Below are 26,750 nucleotides of genomic sequence, written 5' to 3' on the forward strand. Positions count from 1 at the left end.
GTTGTATGCAAGGAAAAACATTGAAAATATTACAGGTAGTTTCCAATATACAAAGATAAAATTACAGGTAGTCTCCGATATACACAGTTTTCCCGATTTGATAATTATGTTTTTTATTTTAACAATCTTCGAAAAACTAAAAATTGTAATCTCAGATTGTTATTCAATCAATATCGTATAAAATATTTAAGGAAGTGGGTAAAACCACCCATCGCAAAATTCAAAATATACGGATATGAAGCCATCTTGCAAAATCACAATTATAAAGGACAACAACAAATTTTCAGTTTAATACCAAAAGCCGTTTCCATGCTATTTGATTTATTCCGGCAAATCGAACGATACAAGGGAGCAAAATAAAAGTAATCCGTGAAAACTTTCACACTACTGCTCGCATAACTTCTCCCCTTTCCGCGGAAACAACGGCTTCCAATTTGTTTATACTCTCAACAGGTAAAATTTCCAAAAAAACCTCCAGCAAATGCTTACTTGAAGCGTTGTCCACTCATTTGAACTCGATTGAAGCAAAGCCAACTTTACTTTTCCTTTGATTGGAATAAATGTTTTCTGTTCAATTTTCGCCGAAATTTTCAAAAGGTGTAGCAAATTTTTAGAATGCTCCAAATGCATCCCACCAGCTGGAAAGGATGCTTTGTTACGAGTGTTGGCTGAAAAGGTTGAACGTAGAAAATGATGGCGTTCATAAATCTTCTGCACCACGATTCAATACTACTTCGATGCGATTCAGCGGAGACAGCTGTATCGGTCCTTTACTTCCTTTCTTGTTCATCCCTTACGCGTGGAGTTTCTCCATCCCCCGCCTCACCTTCCTTTTGCCCGTTGGCTTAACGCTCGCATTTCCCTGAGAAGGAGAGAAAAGTTTTTAATTAAAAGAAATTTTATGTTCCTCCGAGGTAGTTCAGCTTTCTTTACCTACCTTCCAACACAGCGCTTCCAACTGGTAAGCTGCAGTTGAAGGAGCTCCGATCGCAAACTAGTGCAGCATAGCGGCGAAGCTTGGTGACCAGAAGGGGAAGAAAAGTGAAAGAAAAATTAACGGATGATCTTCGATCCAAGAATCCAATCCAAAGGCGGCAATACCAGAAGTAGCAGCAGAGGTCCAGCATGAAAAGATGGATTTGTTGCTTAATTTTCCATGCAGTAATTACTGGCCTGGAGGGATTTGTTGCCAGACGGTTCGTCGTCAGGGGTTGTTGTAAATTTTACGTTTTGCGAGTGGACTATAGTAAAAAAAACTTCAAATGTATACCTCCCTTGATCCTATTATCAGTATGCTGCTAAGGGTAAAGGTGTGGAAAATACTTTTCACGTAACATTTTTTGAGAATTAATACTGTTGAAAGTATTTTTAGCCTTTTAGTTGAATCAATAAATCGTTCGTTTGCCTTAATACGGTAAAAGATTATTAAGACATTTGCGAAAGGTTAACCTTATCTCACGCAATCATCCTATAAATTTCTAAACTATAAAATACATAAGAATTAAAAATATTATAGCACGCTTTGCGCTCATTTTGCTTACATTGCATACACTACAGGCGCAAATAAAATAAAGGTTCTAGTCAACTGCTGCAATTGTATTAAACAATATTGCACACTGTTCAATATTGTTCCTACGACGTATTGAAAACCGAAATGTAATAAAAAAGGATAACAAACGTGCTTTGATTTCAACACAACTGTGACGTTTTTCTATCATTTTCAAGCTTCTTCTCGTTCACTCACAAATCGAATGCTTAATGATTGATTTGGCGTTCTCCTGTATTCCCTTAGGAAATAAATCCTCATTCTCCATATTTTACCAAGAAGTCATTCAAAATAATGAAGCACAATTCATTACTTCTTCTGTTACGATTACTAATGAAGTTTAAGGTGAACGTAACGAAAAGAAAATAAAAAATGAAACAAACGATTCTGGCAGTTTCACCTTAACAATACGCTAAAAGCACAAATTTTTAACTCACATTAATTTTGATTTATTAACAACAAAATAACATTGATTGGAGTGTACAATTCAAACAAAATATTATGTGCTGTTTATCGCACTAGTATATATATGAGTTTTCTAAAAAAAATCATGTATTTCAACATTTTTACATAGCTTACCTCCTTGGATTGCACATTTTAAATACATGACTATTTCAGCACATTACATTTTAAATTTTCATATCTTACAATAATCTACATCGTTGTCTGTAAATAAGCTTTTTGAAAGTTCCAGTATGCATTCAACCTGTTTTAGCAGTTCTCTTACCTTTAATGTGTGTTTGCAAGCTTCTTGCACCGAAAGGTTCTTTTCAAAAGTGGAACAGTCCCCATTTTCCTTTAGTTGACTTATAGGCTGACATTGGGTTTGTTATCATGGAACGGATGGTCACTGTTGCGGTGTTGTGCTGACATTGAGATGCCCATCGAGGCACCTACAGCTAAAGTGGTGCATTTATGTCATACAATGCTTTTCGGGACGCTCTAAAGCTGGCAAATTTATAGTCCACATCTCGAGTTTTCTCCCGTACACGCAACATAGTCGTTTGGTGCGAGTTTCAGCTCACGTCAAAGTGTCATCAGAAGCATAATCCTTGCATATTTATATACTCAAACTAAGAGCCTATGCTTTTAAGATTGACACAATGGTTGCTGCCGAGGCAATCTGTCGCCGTGATATGGCGAATCCAGAAAGGATGTGCGCACTATACTGGGAATCCAAATTGCAATGGCTTCGTATGTATCTAAATATGCATCCCTTCGTGCACTTCGTTGAACATTGTATGGTCCAGCAATGAAGTTGATATCACCCAACAATAGGACAATAATTGTTTCAGTTTGGATTTATCCTACTAGCTGTGTGGACTTTTAAAGATGCAAATTTTATACTTAAGGCTTTACTATTGACACTGGGAAATGGCAGACAATTTCAACAATTCCAACATTTGTCATCATTTCCTAGAATGTAATACTCATTGTTGAAAATTGACTATTGCAATCGGAAGACTGGACGAGTTAATAACTAGCAATTGTACGTAACTAATAATATGTTGTTTCATTAATTTTTATAAGCTGTATTCGTTGTGTGTTAGAAAATTAAAAATAATAACATTATATGTATTGTAAGATACATTTATAAGATGATGTATTCTATATAATATAAAATAGTTTAAAATATATTTTTATATGCCAGCATCAAACTTCACTGAAAAAATGTCAGGCAAGTCTGTCAAACCCAACGCTTGCCAAATGGTAGTGATGAAGAAAAATCAGGCAAATAATTTCACATGGCAACTTTTCGAGAGAAAAGTATGTGGATGGTTGGGTAATCTTATTTTCACATTCAACATCTCAATTTATGGAATTCCAAAATTATAAGCAAAATATTTCATTTACCGCATGCAACGCATCTGCTACATTTAAAATGTATCACCCTTTATGTTTGACACCCTTGGCGCGATATTTGGCGTATCTGCAATCAACGTTAATGTAAGAGCAAGCTGCTTTGAAAATGTTTTACTGTTTTTCAGATACGACCGAGAATTCGTTGTGAGAGGTTGCTCAAGCGAAGTTTCTCTTCGTGCCAAACACAAGGTGCGAGCGTATCTACCATCTACCATATGCATAAAAACTGAAACGTTAACGTAAAGGCATTTCAAAACATAACGGCTCGCCGGTTCGTCAACAACAGCGTATTATTCCGCTAGCGTGTACAGTGCTGCGCTAGAAGATTGCATACTGATACTACTATCCGAATCAATAGTGAACACAGTTCGATGAATGTTTCGTTTCCAAATCGTATGAGTGTTTGAGTCGACAAATAAGTGAAAACCTTCAACTACTAGAAGCCATAAAAATAAAAAGCTGACTTGTGGAAACGGGCATTACACGGGCAGCTAAGTGAGAAGCAGGCATCGTTAATCGATTGAAAATATCATGAATTGTTGATGATTTTCAACTGATCCTAGAAGATTTGTGAGTGCATGTGTGATGTGTTTGAAAGATAAATGTGAAAAGTGATAAAAGTAAAGTTTACTTGAGTTCATAAAACGTGATTGGAATAAGATAATAGATTGCTAGCAAAAGTGTTTAGTGGAAATAAAACAGCAAACCAAACAAAATGCTTCCAGTTTCCATCAATTTTAGCAAATTCTACAACAGATTATGTTTACTGGTCACAGTCGTTATAACCGGTAAGTGATTTAATAGCAGTTATATTAGTTTATAAGAAATATGGTTACAAAACGCGTGACCTGTTTGTGCTAATCACAAGCAGGAGCTTTATCTTTCGGACAGTCATCTGCAGCACAATACACATTATCATATCAGTTGGGCATATACTCTTTGCGAACGAACGATCACCATACGAGGTGATAAAAATGTCACATCCCCCAGGAATCCGGTTCAAAGCTGTTCCAAGGCCTCCAAGCCACTTGAAAAAAAAGAAAAGCAAAACAGGCCACAGTAAATTGTCAAAAAAGGTTACAGCGAATGGCGTCTGCATACGCGATCCTATCCCTCCTACCTGTTTTATGAAGACTCAAAACATGTGCAAAGCTTTACCTGCTCGTGATACCCGCGCACTTCGGGAAAGGGTGTTAAGTGGTACAAATATCTGCAAACGTTTGCTTCGTGGCATTGTACTGCGTTGTTTGGAATTCATAAATACGTCTGATGCGCAAATAAATTAAAAAAAAAATCGACTACAGAAGAAATTTTAACTGGAAAACCTGCTCAATCATGGCTATAGGCGGTTCAGAAAATGTGTTTTATATTTTTAAGACTTACGAAATATTTTGCAATACATTTTTGGTATTATTGACAAAATTTACGCCCGACGTATGATTAAAATTCTGAAATTAATGCTGACATTTGAGCATGTTTGTGAATAAAGTGTTGCATTCCACCATATTGGATTTCAACAATGAGATACTTCTGACTGAAAATTACAATGTTAAACTATATGAAAGATTTTTAAATTTTAATCAAAATGGAAATTATTTTGTGTTTGTCAAATGATGTATCAAATCTGTAAATTTTGCTTCAAGAGCTGTCAAATTTAGAAAACCGCGTATCTCCGAATCCGCATATAAGAGATGCCGAATATCTCGGGGACTACCTGGATATATCTTTGAAAATCAATAAGATTCATTCACAGAAAAACGGAATTGGGAGTGTTTTTGGGACAAAGATATTAATTGGGACAAGAATATGGCTTTGTGTTTCTCCACAGGGGTATGTTTCTGTTTACCATACCATCGAATCCCTGTTTGAATTGAGCTATAATACTTTAGTGAATTTTAAAATATCAGTTCAAACATGTTTTAACCTTCAGCATGAAAATGTAATCCTTCATGAGCTAATCTGATCGCGCCAGCAACAAATTGGCGTTTGTTTACATATTTTTCAAGCTGACATAATCTAGGCTGAATATTTGAGGCTAGTTTTGCGCGTGATTTTGTACGGAGTGTTGACATGATTACAAGCGCCAACTGTCAAACTATACAGCGGCCTAGTATCGTAAAAGCATCCATTAATATATTATATTTTTTGTTTTTGTTTAATAAAACTCTATTTATTTATTACGACTTTTTCTAGACGTTAATCGAAATGTATCGGATGTACCAATATGGATCGTTATGAATATGGATTGTTATTTTATTGATCATTTTCGGCTAATTGGAACTATTAGAACTATTTACTCCAATCGGCTGAGAATATACACTCTATCCCCAGTTTGAAGCACAGCGAATTCACTGTAGGCATAGGTAGACATATGGATATATACAGGTATTCATCGGCGATAAATTATTCAATGGCATCTCCCTCCCATTAAATTGAAGCGAAGGATCGTACGATCCGTCATTGTTTCGTCATCACACAGTCATCGCCGTAGTCATCGTACGTCATGCGATACAATTGAATTAGGAAAACCTACATCAATCATACTTGAATGTCAACTTATACGACCGTATTGGGGGGTATCCCACGATGCAAACGGTTGGAGTTGAGGTTATTGAGGACTGATAAGAATGTACGCTACGTTTTGCATGAAGGTATCAGCTCAGTCATCTGATCAATCGTACGATGCGGACGCGTCAACGCTCTTCAACAAATGTTTGTAGAGCATTAGTTTAGCCATATAGATTCAAGGGGGACAATGAACTTGAACCATAACCATTATTTAAAAATATGAATAATTTAGAAAAAAATGACATGATAAAAATTGTATAATTGAATCATAATTGAATCGTTTAATAAACACATAGGCTCCATCAAGCCTAGATGGGAGCGATTCCCAAACGGTTATTATCCGGATACCGGGCACTTAATTTATAAAATACCCGTATTACAACAAACATGATCAACATAGAACATTTTGCCAGAGAGAAAACATAAAAATTTAATTAATATGACGAAAAGAGTTAATTATACTGAATAAACTTACAGACAAATAAGTATGTTACATACTAGCGTGTCTACTTAGGTGAGAGCGCTGCAACCAATGGCTGTAACTCGTTTGTTTATTCACAACGAAGCTCATGAATGAATAATATTTCTTTTTCAGCCATCCAGCCCACTTCAATATGCACTGAATCCAGAAGTGGTTGCATGACGAGTTTCAACATTTTTAGATTGTGACAGTCTTTTCAAGCACTATATGTGTGGGTTGACTGTGTCTAAAAATGTGTTATATTTGCATTGCTTTCACAACCCATCACAACGTATGCCAAACAGCACACACTAACAGATGATCATTTATAATTTTGGTCTTTTGGCTAAGCTCCAACCTATTCGGTAGGGTTCACACATGTTACGGAAGGTTAAGTCCCTAACATACTACACAATATCGACAGTGCCAAAGTTAGTTGTCTCTAGCTTAATGCAATCATGTCACCGTATCGGGTGCTTGAGGACAGTGCTGGCAACAAATGCGAGTCATTGGCCAATAAAAGACTTAAAGAGAACAGTACAAGAAGAAACCTGCGACCCACCGCAAAACGGAAAGGAATGATCACAATGTTTTGCCGGATTTAACCAACCAACCAATCGCAACCCTCTGAGAATCGTACGATACAGTGACGTCACTGAATGGGGTTCCACCTGTGTCAACAACGAAATACACAAACCCACACATTTATAACGCCATGATGTGGAGCTACGTTGTATTGTACGAGAAATGAAGACATAGGTAAGATACATATGATGCGCAATCGGTTGTAATATGAGCTGATCGGTCTAGCTGCAATTTGCACTCAGTCCCTTTTCCCTTTAAACAGCTTAGTTTATGTTTTATTTTATGTGTGTTATGCGTGACTGCCTCTGTGCGCCCAGACAGCTCAAACATAGGTGTGCAACTTTCGCTCGGCAAGGTATCAGCTTTTTTCCACAACGGCATACCGAAGCAGGTATCGGTAAACGGTATGGCAAACCGTTTGTTGTTGGGTTTCAGTACCGTTCGATTAGCAGCGGAACGCGGTCTTGAAAAAGGCAAGTTGTGTACTTTTGAAGTGGACGCTACTTACCACCAAACAAAGCACAGTGGAAATTCTTAAGTAAAATGAAAGCTTTATTTTTCAAATTCAATAAAAATATTAAATCAAACTTTTACATAACAGTACTACAAATTATACTCCAAATAATAAGAAAACTTTTTAAATTTTCATTTCATTCAAAATTTAATTAAAAAGGTCTCAATCCTCTACCACTGTGCAAAACACTGCGAATTCGAAAAATATTGCACCACAAACAGTAACATAGCTTTCGATTGTCCATTGGAATTCATTCAATACCAACAGCCAACACTACCACCACGAAATGGTTAAAACTTTTTGGAGCGCCCCACTCGACGCTCACGCTACACGTTGGCCAGGTAAGCGTGTTCCGTTTTTTAGCCAGTTTACCTTTCATGCCGATCACGATCGCATTGCGCGCTTGGAACGTAACGCCGATACGTTGGTTGGATGCGCAGCGAACCGAGAAGCCGGTGCTGAAGCTTTAGCATCAGCGGGCCAAGGTCGGTCATGATGGCACGCAGGATCGAGATCATTCGTTGATTTTAGTCATTAGATGGTTTAGAAGTCATCGGGAAGTGAGCCAATTCTGGACCCCGTCATTCTATATCTTTGCACGAAAACATGCTAATTTCCATAGAAATTGTGTAAGCAGAGTGCGGCAAAACCATTTCACAAGTATAGTCTAACCAGAATACGCTTTATCTATGAGGCAAAGATAAGATAACTGGTGTGGTCCGACATCCCAGTTGGAGTGAAAAGGCCACATTCATGGTCAGGTAGTTGAACGAAACAAGTTTCGATGGTGATCACTATATTCTTCTCGAAAAAAGTCATCGACCGGAACGTGTATGGTCAAGGAAGCAAGACAATTCAAGATCGCCACATATTATACTCGTACAAGTTCATGATGATCGTGTTGTTCGTTAAAAAATGCGTATTAAAAAAAATCATGAGAGCCAGCTCCAATTCATCAACACGTGGCTTTTGTTTGCATGATTGATTTGTTATGATCGTACATAGTGTAACCATTGCGATCAAACTTGTTACGTTCCTCACACTGGTACGAGGTGGGTCACTTCGTACAAGGGCTTGTTGCCTTGGTCACGTGTAAGTGATGCTGTGTTTCACACAGTACAAGAGGGTAATTAAATTCGTTGAATCCTATCAATGACTTGTAATTATCTGCTCAAGTGTCTACACTCGAATAACTTTAATATGCTAATGTAGATCATTGTCAAACAGGCAAAGGCCCCTTATGTCGCCATCTCAACCAATAAGGCGCATTATATTATCACACGCTAATGCTATCACAAGCTACGTTTGAATGTAATAGGAAAAAATCTTTTGCATATCATAATAATCAATGTTTTGTTCAACCACAAGCTCGGCTCGGGCGTATCCAAACAAAACAAAATCTATTTTTTCCCAACATTCAGTGGTAAAAAAAGCGCCAAAAAGGCAAGACAGTGCTAGTAAACAAACATTCCCAACACTTTTTACATAATACGCATTGTTTGACGGATCTACAATCACTTCCTTCTTCACTTGGGTTTCGTTTCACGTGTTGGATATTTTGCTTCGTAGCTGATTTTACTGTTCACTGTGCAAAAACGTAGTATGATGCGCACCCAGTGTGCTTTCAAGAGTGATTGTAACTGAAAATAACCTTCCAACTGCCAACGGACAGCATCACCTTCCCGTGCATAAACACTCTGACACTCGACGAGTTTGCTGCGACTGCAAAATAGAACCGCGACAGTGTCCCGGGTGGCGTGATATGCGCAAACGCTGCCACATCTTGAATGAAGGAGGGTAATTTAAAAAAAGTTTTTTTCATACTTCTGGTCCTCAATGAGACATGAGACACGCATGTTTTTGTTCTTAAAATCGGCTTCCAATAATTATTTTCTGTGTGTATGTGATTTTTTTTAAACTGCTATGCCAATAAAATCAGAATAAACAGAAAAAGGTGAATAATTTGTATGAGTCTATACAACTTGTGTTGATGAACAAAAACTTGCTGAGAACTGACGTCAATACAATGTGTACTGGTCGTTTTCCTGATTATCTATCAATCTCGAAACTTTTTATTCATCATCATGGTCACAGTGATTCTCAAAGGGACTAACACATAAATTTCTTAATTTTCCAAAACCGAGCTGCAAATTGTAGATCCATCGACAATCATATATTTGTGATAAGTTGTAGTTTACAGTAACCTTGTTACATTTTTGATAGTTAGTGTAACACATTCACTTTTACAATCGTTGTTCAGCAGTCGATGGCAGATTTCATATCTTCAATAGTTGCAATACATTTTCTCCACCCGGAAAAAGATCCCTGTCAGATCATTGGCCGCAAAAAAGTAACAATTGCGACGCCAATCACTCCAATTAAGCTTAATTGAATTAATTTATCATGCCTATATTCTCGAAACACGAAGTGGTCCAATGATTCAAGATGAACTGCGTCGTACACGTAAAGTTTCTAGAACTACTCGTAGTTATACGAGTGCGTAAAGCAGGTCAATGTGTTGGCATTGACCTGCTAAAATAAACTGTAACTATCAAATTCCCCATTGGTTTACGCCACGTTCCAGGCCCTTATTTTGGAGAGGGCTTGTCTCTCCCAGGCATATTATTTGGAGAGCGGTGTGACGATCTTCCCCGTGGTTCCGTTGGGCTTTAAGTTCTCCATTAATACTGTGAGAGCGCATTTACGTCAATGGCCACTTCAGCACATGGAAGAGCCTAGTACGAACGAAGGTACTCAAAACAAAATTGACCAAAAAATGAGTGAGTACGTATGTACACCCTCACGCCCAGAAGAGGGGAATTCCCACTGGTCCTTACCGGCCCTTCCCAGACCTTGGAGCACCCAAGAATTTGACGTTACGTCAATGAAATTTGTGAGATCATTTTTCTTTCCACTTGAAGCCAGTTTAATCCGGCCCACCCCAGACGGACGATCGCGGACGTGTCAGGTGTGTTGCGTAGCGCGCCAGTCACCTTACCTCCTCAGCACGTGGAATTTTTTTACACGTATATGTATTTGTGAAATGGTCTGGCGAGCCCCCAAAGCGTCCGATTGGTTGAGGCTCCATCGTACGATGTATCGTACGTTCGAAACATGACGTATACCTACTTCTCGCGAAGTGTTCTTCTTTTTACAACTTTTTACGATGCGGCATGCCGCGTGTGCATCGTGCATGGCAAAGTCATATGGCGGAAGAGCGTGAAGAAATGCAATCAGGGTTGGAGAAGAGGCGATGCTTTAATTAGATACGAGCGTCGTACGAATTTGTGTTCAGTTGAAGGTAGCTGCACATTGCAGACGGACGATCTTACGAGCGATCGGTACGAAGCAATCGGTTGGAATTCGTTGGAATACACGTTCGTGTTTCTCGGTCAAAATGTTCGTAGCGTGTGTTGCAGATGTATCATCAGTCGTGTACAACCCGGCACACCACAAGCCAGGCATGTCACACAAAATTTGGTGTCTGTCAGATAGATATCTAGTGTATATCTGTGTCGATTGTACGGTCTATTGCTGAATGTACGCAATACTTGAGAATCGTAGATACAAGTGTTTCAAATTTGATAGTCCATAAGTATAATACATATATCCCACAAAAATCAACTAACGTTATAGTTATTTAAATAGTTAATTTGGGTTTGGCCATAAATTCCGTAACACAAAAAATTTTTTTTTATATAATTCCTAAGTGCTTAGCATGTTGATTCATGAGCCACAGTTTCAATCACAATCCTTATTCCTACCATTTATACATATAGAAATATCATTGTGCTTAAAAACAGTTTTTGAATTAAATGCAGATTAATTATTGTCTAGGATTCCACGACGATTCAGCATATTCTATAATAGATATTATTTTTTAGGTTGTTACATGTTGCATATTGAAATGAATACTACGTAGCAATACGGCCTTTTTGAACCATTCCTCCTGAATAAAAAAAGAATACTACGCATACATCAAAAGTATTTTATTTAAATCATGTTCTGACGGGTTTAGAATCTTGTGGTCGCATTTCAGTGAAAATTATATGAAGTAATGCATTTTATACCATTTAATTAACATGTTCAAATCAATTCAATTTAACCATAAAGACATGACAAAACAGTAACTTTAAAAAATGCAATATTTGGCTTTGGCAGAATCTCAATACATATCTCCTTTTATGAAATTTAATTAATACTAAAATATCTAGCCATGTCAGCTTACATAGCTAAATACTAAGTTTCTCTAAATTATCTACCTCACAAAAAATAAATACATGTCTGAATATAAGTAAAAGTTGATAGTTTGAGTTGTTAGCTTTCACAGTATTGAAGTACAAAAATGTCCCTTCTTCATTTCTATTCACATTTTGCAATTTACAAACTCCCGGAAGTTTAGCAAGAGCATCTCTGCGGGCAAGGCACTTTTTTATTCCTTATCGATAAAATATGAGTGAGTGACCTGACAATATATCTTCTCCCCTATCAAAAAGCTGATAACTGGGAAACGAGAACCCCTATCACATGGTTGAACCGGTTTGTTTCAGTTTCTACGGCAAATCGAAACAACATTTTACCATTATAATCCTTTGAGATAGATATGTCACGCTAATCCGTTGATTTCATACGCTTAATTAGCCAACCTGGCTTATTTGTGGTTTATCTTACAGCAATAAAAAAGCCATCGACGGTTTTGCTTTGTTTTGGTTTTGATTGAATTCCCACGGGAGCGTGCTAGGTACTCTCACTCCTTTGAAGTGTGCTTAGTTTGAGGTTTGAAACAGGAACATCTTGTCTGTACGCTAGCGAGAACCACCTGAGATAAAATTAGAGCACGCCCAGTAAACCGGCTCTGTCTTGCTGCTCATCTAGGAACCTTCCGAGAGTATAACCGCTAAGACGCTATTTTTAAACCGAATTGAGATTGGTTATAAAAACTGTTTACGGTAAATGTTGCTACTTGAATTTTAAAACAACGAATAGAAAGGAAAATGATTTGCGATGACATGCTTTTGACATCGTCACATGAGAGACTACTGTCGTGGCAAGTCGTCGGATCGATGGCGTAGGTTAGGGTTGTATAATTTTCAAACCAAACCAGACCACGTTGATCTTGTCGGTAAACACCATGACTACGTCGTGAAACAGGACAAAGTACGAATTTGTGAGCCACAGTTTACGTCACGAGCGCGTAGTATTCTGCGCATTATTTGAATTTTTTGCATCTTGCGGCACGTCTAATGCCATCAATTGTTTGGCATATTCTCTTCAAATTTATCTGTTTATTGCCATGGCAGACGTCAAATGCAGTTGAATTGTCTACAAATAAAAATAGCAAAACAGTCCATGATAAATACTTTTTTTACTTGTCGTAGAAGATTGAAACATTCTTCATTGAAGATTAGAACAAGTTATTTAACCGTCCTTCCGATACATTAAACGATCTTTACTATTTATACTCGTTTTTTTTATACGAACAGAAGCTACCAGCATTGCACGTGCGCTGTCGCGGTATTTATAGCCTTTGAAGATAGCGAATCATTAGGCGCGGCCTATTTTTTAATTGTGCATGACAAGCACCTAGATTTGATACATTGTATGAATGCAAAGAAATTAATTTTACGTTTCATTAAGTTCGGTATAACTTCAAGCAATCTTATAGTGTACAGGTTAGACATAAGCTTGATGAACATACATAAGCTTGATGGACAATAACAAAGAGCAGCTATATAAAACAACTTACGCTGTAAAAAATATATTTTAATGGGAATATTGTACAATATAGAATCCTTGCCAGTTTAAAATCAACCTTAAGAGGAATATAATTTAGCAGTTTAATATTCACTCAAATTTTGCTGTGCTTCACAGCTGACAGTAAATGCCATGTATGCAATGAATATCTTTAAATTAAATTACAAACCCATCATAAGAAATGTTCTCGTATAGCAATGGACATCTGTTAACCGATGGAGAGTTTATTTATAGCCATCTATATTAAATATAGCTTTCTTCTTTCAACATAGTTTTTCATCAATGGAATTACGAACAAGCACACAGACAAGCTTCATTTCATTGTTTCCGCGATGGGTGCAGAACAATGAATAATGAGAAGCAATATTGTTCCATTCCTTTTTCATGCTTAAGAGCTAGTATGAGTGCAAGTGCACCTTGCATGTCGAAAGGCTCGTACCAACGTTTGAAATGATGAGAAGTATCGTGTAAAATTATCAATCTACTCCATTCAATTAACTCAGCATGGATGTAAGGATGTTGATGCTTTTTAACTGACCGCGTGGCGTTCTATTTCCTACCTACCGAGTACCTTGTGTAATGGGAATTATTTATAGCCTTCGTCCGAATAACGCTCTTCATTGAGATACATCTTCAGCCTGTTACGTACACCGTTTAGCTTCCATTTAAGCTACTTGGTGGAAAATCGGAAATAGATTAGGGAATTATACATATCGTAAAGATAATTAATGCACATAAACCCCAGCTCCGATCGTAAGCTGGCCAGCGAGCCACACGTTTACACCATAATTCTCACCGGTGAAGAAAAGTGAAAACCGCTACATAGCTACGTAACAGGTGTCAACAAGTGGGAAAACAGCACCTTACACGTGTGTTTACTTCGTGTGCGATTATAATGGGCGTTGGGTGCGCTTGGCAATGCTAAGCGTTTCAATATGGTACAATCGGCACGGCGGCAGTGCCACCTTCCGCTGGCAGATGTGCCTGTGGGGATTTTGGTGCTAGCTAATGACAATTAGATTGAAATTACTACAAATTAATCGCATGCTTGAATTGTTCGCGTGTCGGAAATGGAATGTTGCTGCGGACTGGAAATAATCCCACAACAGCGTACATTCGTGTACACTTTGGTCGACATTCGGTCCTGTTTGAATGCTGGGGTGAGGTATGATTAAGCTACGATTGAAGTGACCATTCAGTGGTAGCTAGATTCTGTGCTGGGTGTCGGAGGGAGGGATAGAAATTGCGAATAGAAAGGACATGCGGTAAAATACCAGGCGTCTCCATGTGATGGACCAATGGTCGCGGTGTATGGCTGAGTTGAGGAAGAAATTCTTGGGATGTTTGAATAGCTGCACATAAAATACGTATTGATCTATTATATTAAAGTTGTTTAGTGGAATACTTAAGTTAACTTAATATTAATTTAATAAGAGTCAGTACCATGTTAACTGAAATTGTTTTATTTATGGAATTTATTATGCCTAACTTGAATGAAGTTAAAAAAGTTTAGGAATTGAATGAAATTATTTATTTACTTTAAAAACAAGCAATATTGTTCATTTTTCATGGAAACCACCACTCCATAATAGGATTGCTTTAGTTTACATAGAGGTGCTTGCTTTTTTCATACGATATACGTCCTGCTGCGTAAACATGAAAGCGGGAAACGAGCATTCTATTCAACAATGCGCGTTGGCAAGGATTAAAAATTAGCGAGAATCATTTGTAAAACAAACAATGGTGCACACAAAACATTAAAAATTAGCAGCTTATTTAAGGCTTTTCTCTACTTTCCCGCCACAGATTATTATCTGCAATGCAATCAGAACCTAAACCGTTGTGGGGCAGTTAAAATTGTGCCTAAGGCAACAGAGGGCTAGAGAAGAGGGGAGATGAAGATGAACAACTGAAACCAGAATCTAGGCTGTGACATAAACCCCCAAAAGCGGCCATTCTCGTTGCAATTTGCTCCTCAACGACACCTTGACGGTCCGAATCCGACCGGCTCGCTTTACTTCGGACTGGCCCACCGTTTCACATGATGTGGCAAATTAATAATTTATGCATTAAGTTTACATCCTGCACCTGCAGCAAACGGGTACGGGTAGAACCATTGCGCTACTGTGGCAGCAGCCCTATCACCTATACAGGAGAATGGCCAGCCACTGTGCTGTGCGAAAATAGAACGACAAAGGATAATCCATCCAGACCAGTGAAAGAAGAGTTGCGAAAGAAATGGCAGAAAAGTGGCCGTGCTGAGTAGAGGGCAACCTGCCGGTGAGTTCGCTCGGTCGACATGTACATCCGTCTGCCGGTGTAGTGAGCCACATGTGTTTCCGGCTCTGTTTTGCCTCTTCCGGGGTGCCGAGATTCAACCGAAAACCCTGTGCTCGACAGATGATAAAGTTTCTTTCCTTGCTTTGTTAGTAAATTTGATTATTTTTCCACATAAATCCACATGCTTCCGTATGCGGTGAGAGGTAGCACGAATGGGTTGAACAATATTAATTTTAAGCTATAAAGGTACCGTTTTACAAATTACGCTGCTTCATTAAAGGTTAAAGATTAACAAAAAACGGTTATTTATGCACCTCGTTTGAATATTGTGTTTTTTTTTTTAATTCAAACATCCGGTGCTTCCACCCCAAAAACAAAATGTGGTGATGAATAGCTAATCGACGTGACTGGGCACTAAATGGGAGTTGAGGTGAAAAAAGAGCCGTTTTTTGTTGCAATTGTGCGGCGTTCGTCGCAACTTTGCAAAGTTTCAAAGTAATAGGCTTGTCTGTGTGCCAGACCGCACCGACCGGTTGTCTTCGAGTTTGAAACCAAACAAAAAAAAACGTTGAAGCAAGTGAGAATGAGCACAATGAATACCAAGGATAAACCATAATCACCAAAACGGAAATGGTTTACGCCAGGGCAAAAGCGATTAACATGCAACCGTTCCACTTTTTTGGCTGAACACTGGTTAGACGGAAGGTGAGCCGAGCAGGGTTTGCGCCAATTTTGCGCCGATCCACCGAGCGATCTGGATGAGCGCAGAATGTGAGAAAACATATCCATCCCGTTAGTTGAAAGTCCTTCACACAGGTAGGCCCCAGGAACGGAAGGGACGTCGGGCTAAAGTTTTCTAGTTTGTGTTTAAGCTTTTTTTTATTCTGCCGTCGCACTGTAACGTCCCCACTGCCGGACATGTTTTATGCAAGAAGGAAAAGGACGAATAAAAAAAAATGAGAATTTCAAGCTAAAAAAGAACTAGAACCGGTTAGAATTAAAAGCGGAAGGAAATGGGAAAAAATGAAATGTCGGTATTAAAACGGTCCTGTTCCTTTTACCTTCCTGCCACCACTAAACCACGCTACACGCTTTGGTTGCAATCTTTCGTTTCATTATCCCTGCACGCGACTGCCACTCACCGCTTGCGCCTAAATGTAGGCCCCACAACGAGGTGTTGTGGTTGAGCGCCGCATCTTCTTTGCGGGCGTGAAGTCGTTTCGCATCGCAAAGGATTAAGTCAAGCTGTATCTGATCCTTGCCAGCACGAAGAGGTAAAGAGATAACGCAATGAAAAAAAGCAGTACACAACAAAAACGCTGGTTACGTTTAAGCGTTATTTCTTTTGCTGATGTTTGGTGTTGTGGAGAGGGCAGGTAAGCGCTTATATCGGAAGGTGTGAAATGGAGTTTTCTCCATCGTATCATAAATATTGCAAGTCGGAGTTTGCGACCCTAATTAGATTGTGGTGTTGTGGCTCAGAGTTGATTTTTTGTTTTGTTTCGTTAGTGGTTTGTAACTCACCATATAGATCAAATCGCACATTGCAAAGGATTGCAACTGAAGAGGCAATCGTTATTTTTTGCTACTAAATGTGGCTAAGCGTATTATAGGTATTCAAATTCACGCCACTAATGGAAAGCCGACCTCATTCACACCGAAAACGGCAAAACTTTTATTTTCAAGGACAAGCGTAGCCCAAAATGCCGCAGCACGGCATCGGCCACGTTACACCACCATCAGCTGGCAACAGTCGAAAAGGGGAAAGACAAACAAAATCCTGCTGCAGTGTAGGTTAGCTGCACAAGTTTTCACGCAAATTGTGCCTGGAATTCAAATTGCCGTCCACCTGTCCCCAGTCGCTCCGGGGTCCCCTCTTCCAAAATGCTATTTGAAGTGGTTAGAACCATTCCCAGGGTCACCTGTAACAGCGTACTGACCTAGGACGGTGGTTGCTTGTTTAATCGCATCGCACAGGTTGCGTCAGTTCTGACTTTCCTACCTGCTGTGCTTGTTATTATCCGGGATGAACCGGTAATGCTGCCACGGCGAGCCGCACCGACCGAACTGAACAGTTTTGAAGCGAAACGGAAGTAGCAGCAGTATCCTTGCATTTAAATTTATTTAACAGCCACAACCGTTTGTTTGTTTTGCTGTTCGATTGCAAACCGCAATGGTTGGTGTCCGTTTCAGCCGCACAAGCAACACCGCATAATGTGAATGGTGGAGTGGCAACCGGCAAGCTAGGCGCTCGCTGTGCGCTGCTTTCTGAAAGACTTTTTAGCCACAAAATAAAAATAACATAGCACCAGATTGAAGCATAGAAAAAACAAAAACACGTCCACAAGATCCATCACTGTGTATCACTGAGCCAGAGCAGGGACAAAGAAAATGCACCGGTTGGGATGATACGTTGCGCGTGGTGAGCGATTTGTTTGCGGTGGATGGCAAGCAATTGATTTAAATTCTACTGATGCTATTGTAAAAGTATCCTCCGTCAGGGTGAATTTTGCTAAAGGACCTTTTCAACCGTGATGGAGATTGAAAAGGGGTAAGGAAAATGAGAGGCATCGTGATTTTCTCGATACCGCTCAATACCGGGACGGCGTGTGCAAATGTTTGCCTTGTGTGTTGCTCCACCGGCTAAACAAAGAGTAGTAGTAGAACCAAGCAGGGCCGAGGAACGGGTGCGGACGATGTTTGTGTTTGTGCAACGATGCAAAGGATGAACTTTGTGGTCAGTTGAACTGCGATTGTGGCTGGTCGAAGCAACATATTAAAGCTTTCCCAGCACTGAACACAGCAGGAAAACTGCAGGATGGGACTGGAGGAACTGGTACAAGGCAAATCACGCTCGATCAGTTTGTTGTAATTGTCCCTTGACGATGGTTGCGTGATTTGCGATTCAATTGCAAACTCCTGCACTCCTTGGCCCGCTTGCAACACCTCGCAACTTTCTCTCATCATTCGTGCATTAGCACGCTGGCGTTGAATATGCAAAATTATCCAGCGCAAAGCGTGACTATGTCTGCCCTTCAGTGAACAATGATCACCTTCATCCGCCAGTTGAATCAAACGACCAAGGGATAAGGAAAACGTAAAAACCCACACGCGATTGATTCTGCCAGCTTTGGTAATATTTTAAGCGAAATCAAATGAACTGAAGCCGGCACGTTATTCAATGCACGCGTTGCTTCAATGGCTTGTGTATGTATGTGAGTCTGTTTGTGTTTGGTTACTTTGCTAACCAACCCACTGGCCACGAGAGTGGGCGATTATGTTCCAAACAGATGAGCTGATGAGCATGGCATACACTAATGACCTCGGTACAGGTTTTCGAAACGGTCCCCTTCCTGCGGTTGGCCGGTGCCAGCGGCATTATATGTGAAATTGTAGTGTCCTTGTTTGTTTGCTTACAGGGAAAAAGTGATAGCAATGATTAGAATTTGTGTTTGGTTTGCACACACCGCGACCACCGGCCCGTGAAACGTAAACACGGTGTTGGGACTGTGTTTGATGTCAGCGTTATGATGGATTAGATTTTTATGAGCTCCTGTTTTGGGGGGAGATTTTATATATTTTTTAGCAAATGCAAGATGAAACTGTGTTGCAGCTGTTTGATCCAGCGCTATTACGATGTGACGAAAAAGCTTTTTCTTCAGATTGGAAATTCAATCCAATGAATATGAATTGCCAGAGGGCTATTGAGCGGTAATAATTACTGTAAAAATTATATACATATTTTTTTGAACTTATTTATAGAATTTTAACCATTAGCCATAAACGAAAAATCTACGTAGATATTAGAAGAAAAATTGTCTTGCTTTGTTAGACCTACAATACTGTCGGAATTATCAGTATCCGGCCATCATATTGAAATAAAGTAAATGATTGAAGTAATTATTGATTAATTGATTGATGCATCACTTTGTGAAAATAACTAGTCAGTATTTGTATTTAGTATTTAGTACAGTAAATGAAATAAATTTTATTTCTTTTTTTAAGCAACTTTAGAGTATCTGCAGCAGATATATTCAAAATATGATGTTGCAATCTTGCCATCAAAATGTATTCATTTCTTTTTTTGAATTTACTTCACAGCTGATCGAAATTTCATCTAAATCAATATATTAAAGCAAAGATTAATTTCAAATAACGGCGAGAAATTTTATCATATTATTCGAGGAATAATGTTATGCTTACCCATACAATATAGGCTGCCAACACATATTAGAATTACCATATAGCTGGAAAGCTAACATCCTTGGTACGGTCCGGTTGGGAATCGATTATGTTCGGCCTTGTAGGATCCAACGCATCTTTCCGAATCTAGAACCAAATTTGTGTTTCCTCACTTGTTTTTCCATTTGTCGTAAAAAAGGCCTAGCTGACCGTAACATGTAGTCGGTTTTACTATAGCCGATGCCTTGTTTTGCTACTAGGCTTTTAACTGTCTGCAATTGTATGGATTTCGTAATTGAAAATAGTAATAAACGTAAGCCTCATTTATTCTATTCATATTTATTTAAAATAAGCGGATATTAAATTATTTAATATGAGAAGCAAAATAAATTCAAAGCGTATTCCACTGTCCTTTTTCACCCTTTCTCCCTTTTTTACACCCATAAGCCAATATGGCTTTTTTTTCATTTTTCTACACTACCAGGTAATACTTATTTATGACTGGCATATAAAAACTATAAAAGTGCATGACCATGGAATCGCATCAAGAAAAAAATACCAACGCACACACTTGATAGGTTTCAAAGCTTCAATAAAAGCTTCCAAAAGGATAATCATTGACGTACCCGGTTAGACGTATGGTCCTTCGGTCAAAACATATGTGCGCATCAATGCACGGTTTTATGTGTCCACTTTCAAATAGCGTTGACACGCTATATCAAACGGTTTCAGTAATTAAAATCTCACCACAGCTATTGATACATTAATCCACTTATAACCCGCTCGGTAATTGAAAATCTCACAGCAACAAGCCCTTCCAGTTCCCGGTGCGAGTTGCATTTTCCCTCGAAAGAACTTCCCACGCTGGACATGTTTTTCCAACTTTAGACCATCGTTAAGGGCGGCGAGGCGTTGTGATGTGCGCGAGACAGACATTTGCCACGCTTATGTACCTCCCGAAACTGAAAAAGGGCAGGGCAACAACTATGCAGCGGATATGTGAGCGTGTGTGCTGCAAGGGCAGTCCAGAAGTTTGCGCCATTATATTGTATGTGTGGTTGTGCCATCCATATTGCATATTAAATTTCCGCATGATTTTAATTTTACTCCACTGCACAAGTCAAACGACCGCTCATCTTCGTGCAGGGAGGTGCAAAACATCGCGAGGCACAGTAGTGGACAGAAGCTCCCATAATTGCCGCAGATCACTGCTGCTCGGAACACACTTAACAGGGCAGCCCAAGCATGCACCAGCCTGGCAAGGATATGCCATATTGAGGGCACATTTCAACCTGCGATTCGTCGCATTCACAGTTTTCCCAGAGATGTATGTGGTTTTTCGCATTTCGGTGTGAGTGTGTGTGTGCGTTCCCTTTTTTTGGGGGGTTGTATTCCCCGAACAGGTACACTGCTCGACGGGTGCGCCGATATTTCGCCAACAACTTCCCGTGGGGTGCATCCGCCGTGTTTCGTGCTGAATATTCATTAATAATGGTTGCAGTTCATCGCTGCAAAGCGGGCCGTTTTCCATTACTACTTTTCGAAAAAACAACTCCCGGTCCGCCGAATGGAAAGCCGAAAGATCGACGCTCTGGCACCGACCGAAGGACATGGCCCATACGCTACGCCCTGAAGGAAAGGGTATTTTTGGGATGGGGGAAAACAAGCTACCCACCTTCCTCGGACGGACGGCCCAGAGCATAACGCTGCTGCTGATGTACTGGATGCATACGTTGCTGGGGCATTGTTGCGAAAATTTAAATAAATGATAGCAGCATGCTTAAGCCGGACGTACGGGAATGTCAGGGGTTGGAGACAGGGATCTTGATCCCTTGCAAAAGTAACTGCAATGGTAACAGGTTTAAAGATGTGGGAAATGGGGGAAAGACTTTTTTTTGGGAAATGGGAGATACAAGCAGGGTAAAAAATAATTTACTCCAGTCACAAAAAATATTCCAGTAATCACCAAACGGCGTACAGGCTGCCTAACCGAAACTGAAACCGAAAGCAAAATGTCCACCGTTCATCAGCGACACTCTAAGCGCTGCAGAGTAAGTAAACGAGTACGACCAAGAAAATGTAACCAAATTGAAGCTAAAGGAAACACCCAAAGGATAGCATCTTTTGCACGTGCAAACGAAGCATTCTTTCCGCGCTTCTTAGCCTACCACCCTACCTGTTACCTTAACCGCACGCAAATTATAATGCAACACATTATCGGGTCGCAACGATCCGTCCCGGGGTACGTTCGCGTTCGCTTTCCTTCTGGTAATTCCCGCGTGAAGTGTTGCGATTCATTTGCATTTGTTGCGCCATTATTTCCACCGCCGTTGGAAGGTGTGAAGCAACGAAAGATAATCGTAATCCACAATTCTCAGGATTCTTGAGGTGTTGGGGTTGACCGCGCGCACTTAAACGGTGCAGGAACGGGCTGATTGCGGAAGATAAGGGAAAGTGAAAATGGAGATTTAATTGAAAAGCAATGATTGTGGTCGGTTTAAATTAACGCAGTAGGCAACATAAACAGTTGATAATGATCAGCAATGTGGGGGAAGGGTTTGAAAAGGCGATTAAAATTTGCTTTTTATTTGTAGATGTTGTCTATGTGGTTATCATTGCTAAGAGACTGTAGCTTTAATATGTTCTAATGTAAAAGACAACGGCACTCTCATAACTAAACCAGGCTCTTTGATAGTTCATTGCCGAATTGTTCTTTATGCTTTTTATTGGGTGTCTTTAATAAATACTTGATTATAGCACTTTTTAAGTATTTTAGATTATTTGTGTTAGCAAATTAGATTTTTTGATTATATATAAAATATATTAAAAACAATGAAAGGAAAGTATTGTTTCTTTTACTATTCAATACAAATTTTCATTTTTGCACTTTCAACTCATTATCACTCCTACAACAAACTGCAAAGATTTGACCAGAAATAAAACCATGAAACTTGTTCTACATCAAATTATGCTGTCCTCGTATAAATCTGTGATAAATTATTCTATATGCTATTTGTCATTGATTCCTTCCACAGTGCTTCTCTTCACGTGCGTCGCATAAACCAAGGAATGTATTTTTAATCTCTGATTCATAAGTTTGAAAGATTTGGTGTAATTTGGGATTTCCCTTTCGCCGGATGCGATCAGATGAACATTAATCATAGAGTATGATCTTTGCTACTCTGATTGCAAGATATTTTTTTTGTTTTGTTATGTGCCACGACCGCATCAACTCGAAGGCGTCAATAAGTTCAGATAAGGCACCATCATTTCAATAGTAAAGAGTTTTCTGCACAAAAAACCCAACCCGTCATGTTGTACAACGCGCGATGCCATAAAATGCAAGAACGTATACATTTCTTTCCGTTTTTTTGGTACGGTTTCCGAGAAATTTTATCCCAACCAAGAGTCGGGAATGAAAGTTTTACAAAACTGTTTTACCCACCCCAACCCATCCTTGGGACAGAAACTTGGATAGCAACTTTCATTTCTTTGCTCTCGCCCAACGTCCATCCGTTTATTATATGCGTTCGGTTAAAAACGCCACATTATCGATGCCAAAGTTGCATTTCCAGTGAGAGTGAGGTCGAGAAAAAAGGAACGCGAAATTCTCTATCAAATCGTGGTCAAGCGTAGCAAAGCAGCATAGTTTGTTACCATGTTTTTCCCTTTCCCATTCAACGTTCAAACTAAACTAAAAGGCGGCGTCCAGCACGACCCGATACCGCTACTACCACACATATTCTGGTGGGAAAAATCATTCCCGCTTCGAAAATGAATTTTTAATTTGAAAAACTTTCCAACCCGCACCACCGGCAGCGTTGCAGAGAGACGAGCAAAGTGCCAACCCGAGCAAACTGGTTGGTATGTGGTTGAGCTGCGTGGAGGAAAGGAAGAATCCTTCCGACGAATTTACACTCTTAGAGCGTTATATTTTGACGTGTATTTTAATTGGTTCGTTCCACTTCTTTCAATTTCTAATTTTCTTTTCTCCTTCTCTTTTCTTTGCTTTCTTTTGCATGGCCACCAACCTGCACCGACTGTGTGCTGATCACCTTCGTGGGCTGATGGTGTCCTGTTTCGTTCATCGCGTAACGTAACGTAACCACACAACGACGGCGGTTTCCTGATAATCGTTGGCACTGACAGTGAGTCTAGCGCGAATACGGGCAGAAAACTGTGGTCAGGAGGAGCTGGCCAAGTGTGCCCGCCCATTCCAAGTGATACAATCGACGACGGATCTGTCCATAGCGACGAAAAAGGAGGATCTGGATAAAATATGCCCGTAAGTTTACGTTCCGGTAATAAATTGTAGTTACGTTTTTTTTTCGTCCATGTCTTTCGTGCCGTCCTTTCTTTCTCTCTATCTCTCCGCAATATTCCGTTAGTTAAATCTTGCCCATTGTTCTGCCCATAAATCATCAAGCCCTTGTGGTGCTGAGGGAGACTTACGTTAGATGTACCGAAGAGCAATTAACACGAAAGTGTCATTGCAGGTTGTTTGAGAGTGTGCTCAGATTTTTCTTAGTTGGAATGTGTTAAAACCAGATGCACGATGCGAGGAGGAAAGTCCGTGCTGTAATCCCAACGAGATTAGTTAGTCTGAGGATGCCTTTTTCGTGCTGGTCCTGTTACCCCTCATACAGATGTACATTATGTATTTATGCGAATCATTCTTTTAGGGGTTTCATAAATTTGATTCTCGTTTACAATTTTACAACCCATGTCGTGGGAAGTACTTGTGTTCGTTCTGCTTCATTAGGCACAAGTACGGTTGGTCACGTAGTACCATCGGGAGACTAAATTTATCAATTGTATCACTCGTACGAAAAATGCTCGCATACTATGGTTGAACTACCCTATTCAATCGAAGATCTTGAGAGAATGATACGAATAACGAGCTTTCGCTAACTGAGAAATCAATAAAATGTCATGTTTGAAAGGTTTTGAATGATGGCATAGACAAATACAATTATATTGTCTTCTCTTACAGTAATTATTAAATTACCTGGAACAAGTATTTATATTTTGTGACAATTTGATTGACACCATTTCAGTGATCTTAACAACGGTCTGCAGTGCATACGAAGCTACACGCGACGCTGTATGACCCTGGAGCAGCGGAACCGCTTCAACAAGCTGTACAACGGTACCCACCAGTTCGTGCGAGACCTCTGCCGGGAGGGTGACTACCAGCGCGAGTTCCTTTCACACGCACCCTGTCTACAGAAGGTGCGACCGGACTACGAAGTGTGCGGGCGGCGATACCATCACACCGTGACACTCATAACGCAACAGTCGCAACAGCACGAGGCCCGCCAACATCAGCACCAGCACGGTCATCAGCACCAGGCGCAGGAACAGACGGCCCTGGAGGAGTCAAGGGAACATCAGCACGAACGGCGCCATCGGAACCATCGCACGGCAAGCCGCACGGATGAGGATGACGTGCGAACGGTGTGCTGTTCCTTTATGGAGTATCTCGACTGTTCGGAATCGGCCGCGAGGAATACGTGCGGCCATGATACGGCAAGTTTCACGCGCGGTTTCTTGGACAAGATGTCGTCGACGTTAATAAAGGTATGTGTGCGTGTGTGTTGAAAGTGTCGATTGTGTCATGGCTGTTCAGCACTAATTGGAATATACCATTTTCTACCACTTTCTCAGATGTACTGCGAAGACTACTATAAATCAAACAAATGTCCATCGATGTACTCATCGTCGTCTAGCAGTAGTTGGAGTCAATTACACAGCGCAACTTTACTGCTAGTTCCCACGATCATCAGTACCATCAGCAGCTGGACGTCTGCGTGGTGGTCGTTTCGATCAGATGCTTCTTTACGGTTACGATAATCTAGGCACGACGCGTTCTATAGTACATTACCGACTAGCTTAATGATTGCTTTCCCCTATGTAGGGGTTGTAGATCGATTAGATATCGTTTATCATAGCTTAATTTATCTTCCGTGGTATTACCGCAATGTTTAGGATAAAACATCCGGTCCGATATCACGCTTTAGCTGTTCTACGATGATAAGCCGTAAAGTATAAATTGTATAGAAATGAATTTTAAATTTAGCCTTCAAAATGACTCATTCCCTACGTACTGATCAACCCCCGCGCTATGCTATGTAATTGGCAAATTAGATTCAATCTGGACCACGGCGCGTTAGGCAATCGTCGTGAATTGTGTTCCATCAACTCATCAAATGTACCACGTTCATCATTGTGGCGATCGTGGTGATGTCGCGATCGTTGTTAGTTTCGACGTTATCTAAGATTCTGCGTCACGCGTACCGAACTCGCAACACCGATGAGTGCAATTAGGGTTAATTTATTTATTAGAAGTCGGTGTTGCGGTTCGTCACTGAGGCAGAAGCGAGAGTACGAACATGTGCCCAGACATTGCACGGACACACGCGCACACTCACACACACGATCTAACACCGGAACGCTAGCTAGTAAAGCCTATTCTTACTGTTAAAAAATAGAAACTGTCGATCAATCCCCATATATTAAAGAGACAACTCAATCGTTCGACTCATGTGATTTTCCGTTTACTATGTATGCCTGATACCGAAGATGTAGATATTCTATTCTAGCAAATGGTTTAAAGTAAAGATCTAGCTAGTACGGTAAATCTCCTTGACAATTATAACATGTTTATCGGTTCATTGCTGAAATCGTAACTGCTGATCAAGGTCAGACGTGAGATGGTAACCTTCGTACCCAAAGGAAACAACGTTGTAAATTGACGAGAGTATCTCAGTGCGTAGTAGTACATCTATAGGATAGACCGTTCAGCTGCGGGATAGTGTCCGGGTTGATTGGAATAACGTCGTTAAAATATGCTAATAACCTTAAGCTTATACAGTAATATTAAAATACAAAATATCAATTCATTCAACCGCCATGTACCGCTAATGTTCTTCTCTTTAATACACCTAAAATCCACATGATGACATTTTAGGAAGAAAAGTTTCTACATTTCATTGATG

The 26,750-nt window shown here is 39.9% G+C and overlaps 1 protein-coding gene and 1 long non-coding RNA gene across 3 annotated transcripts; one reads left to right on the forward strand and one right to left on the reverse strand.

The window, feature by feature from the left end:
• Positions 1-280: 280 nt before the first annotated feature.
• On the reverse strand, positions 281-1,407 carry LOC133393993 (uncharacterized). The gene is made up of 3 exons (XR_009766547.1): positions 1,102-1,407; positions 938-1,016; positions 281-862 (listed from the first exon to the last, which is right to left on the reverse strand). It is a non-coding gene; the product is annotated as an uncharacterized LOC133393993 (long non-coding RNA).
• Positions 1,408-3,513: 2,106 nt separating this feature from the next.
• Positions 3,514-26,663, forward strand: LOC3291112 (uncharacterized). Of its 2 annotated transcripts, none has more exons than XM_061662001.1 (4): positions 3,514-4,197; positions 23,902-24,037; positions 24,810-25,332; positions 25,420-26,663. In XM_061662001.1, exons 1-4 carry the CDS (start codon positions 4,125-4,127, stop codon positions 25,603-25,605), a joined length of 918 nt encoding a protein of 305 aa, XP_061517985.1. In that variant the 5' UTR covers positions 3,514-4,124; the 3' UTR covers positions 25,606-26,663. The 2 variants fall into 2 exon arrangements, with proteins under 2 accessions (XP_061517985.1, XP_061517986.1); XM_061662002.1 differs by lacking the exon at positions 3,514-4,197 and adding an exon at positions 21,782-21,803.
• The last annotated feature ends 87 nt before the right edge of the window (positions 26,664-26,750 follow it).

The sequence above is a fragment of the Anopheles gambiae genome, chromosome 3 (genome assembly GCF_943734735.2).
Source record: "Anopheles gambiae chromosome 3, idAnoGambNW_F1_1, whole genome shotgun sequence".
In the NCBI taxonomy this organism is placed as follows: Eukaryota; Metazoa; Arthropoda; class Insecta; order Diptera; family Culicidae; genus Anopheles; species Anopheles gambiae.

What these genes read in the sequence shown, in the direction of transcription:
- LOC3291112 (XM_061662001.1), top strand. Translation starts at nt 4,125, where the DNA reads ATGCTTCCAGTTTCCATCAATTTTAGCAAATTCTACAACAGATTATGT. An exon ending in GATCTGGATAAAATATGCCC is followed by an intron (nt 24,038 to 24,809) that starts GTAAGTTTACGT and finishes ACACCATTTCAG; the next exon opens with TGATCTTAACAACGGTCTGC. An exon ending in TGTCGTCGACGTTAATAAAG is followed by an intron (nt 25,333 to 25,419) that starts GTATGTGTGCGT and finishes CCACTTTCTCAG; the next exon opens with ATGTACTGCGAAGACTACTA.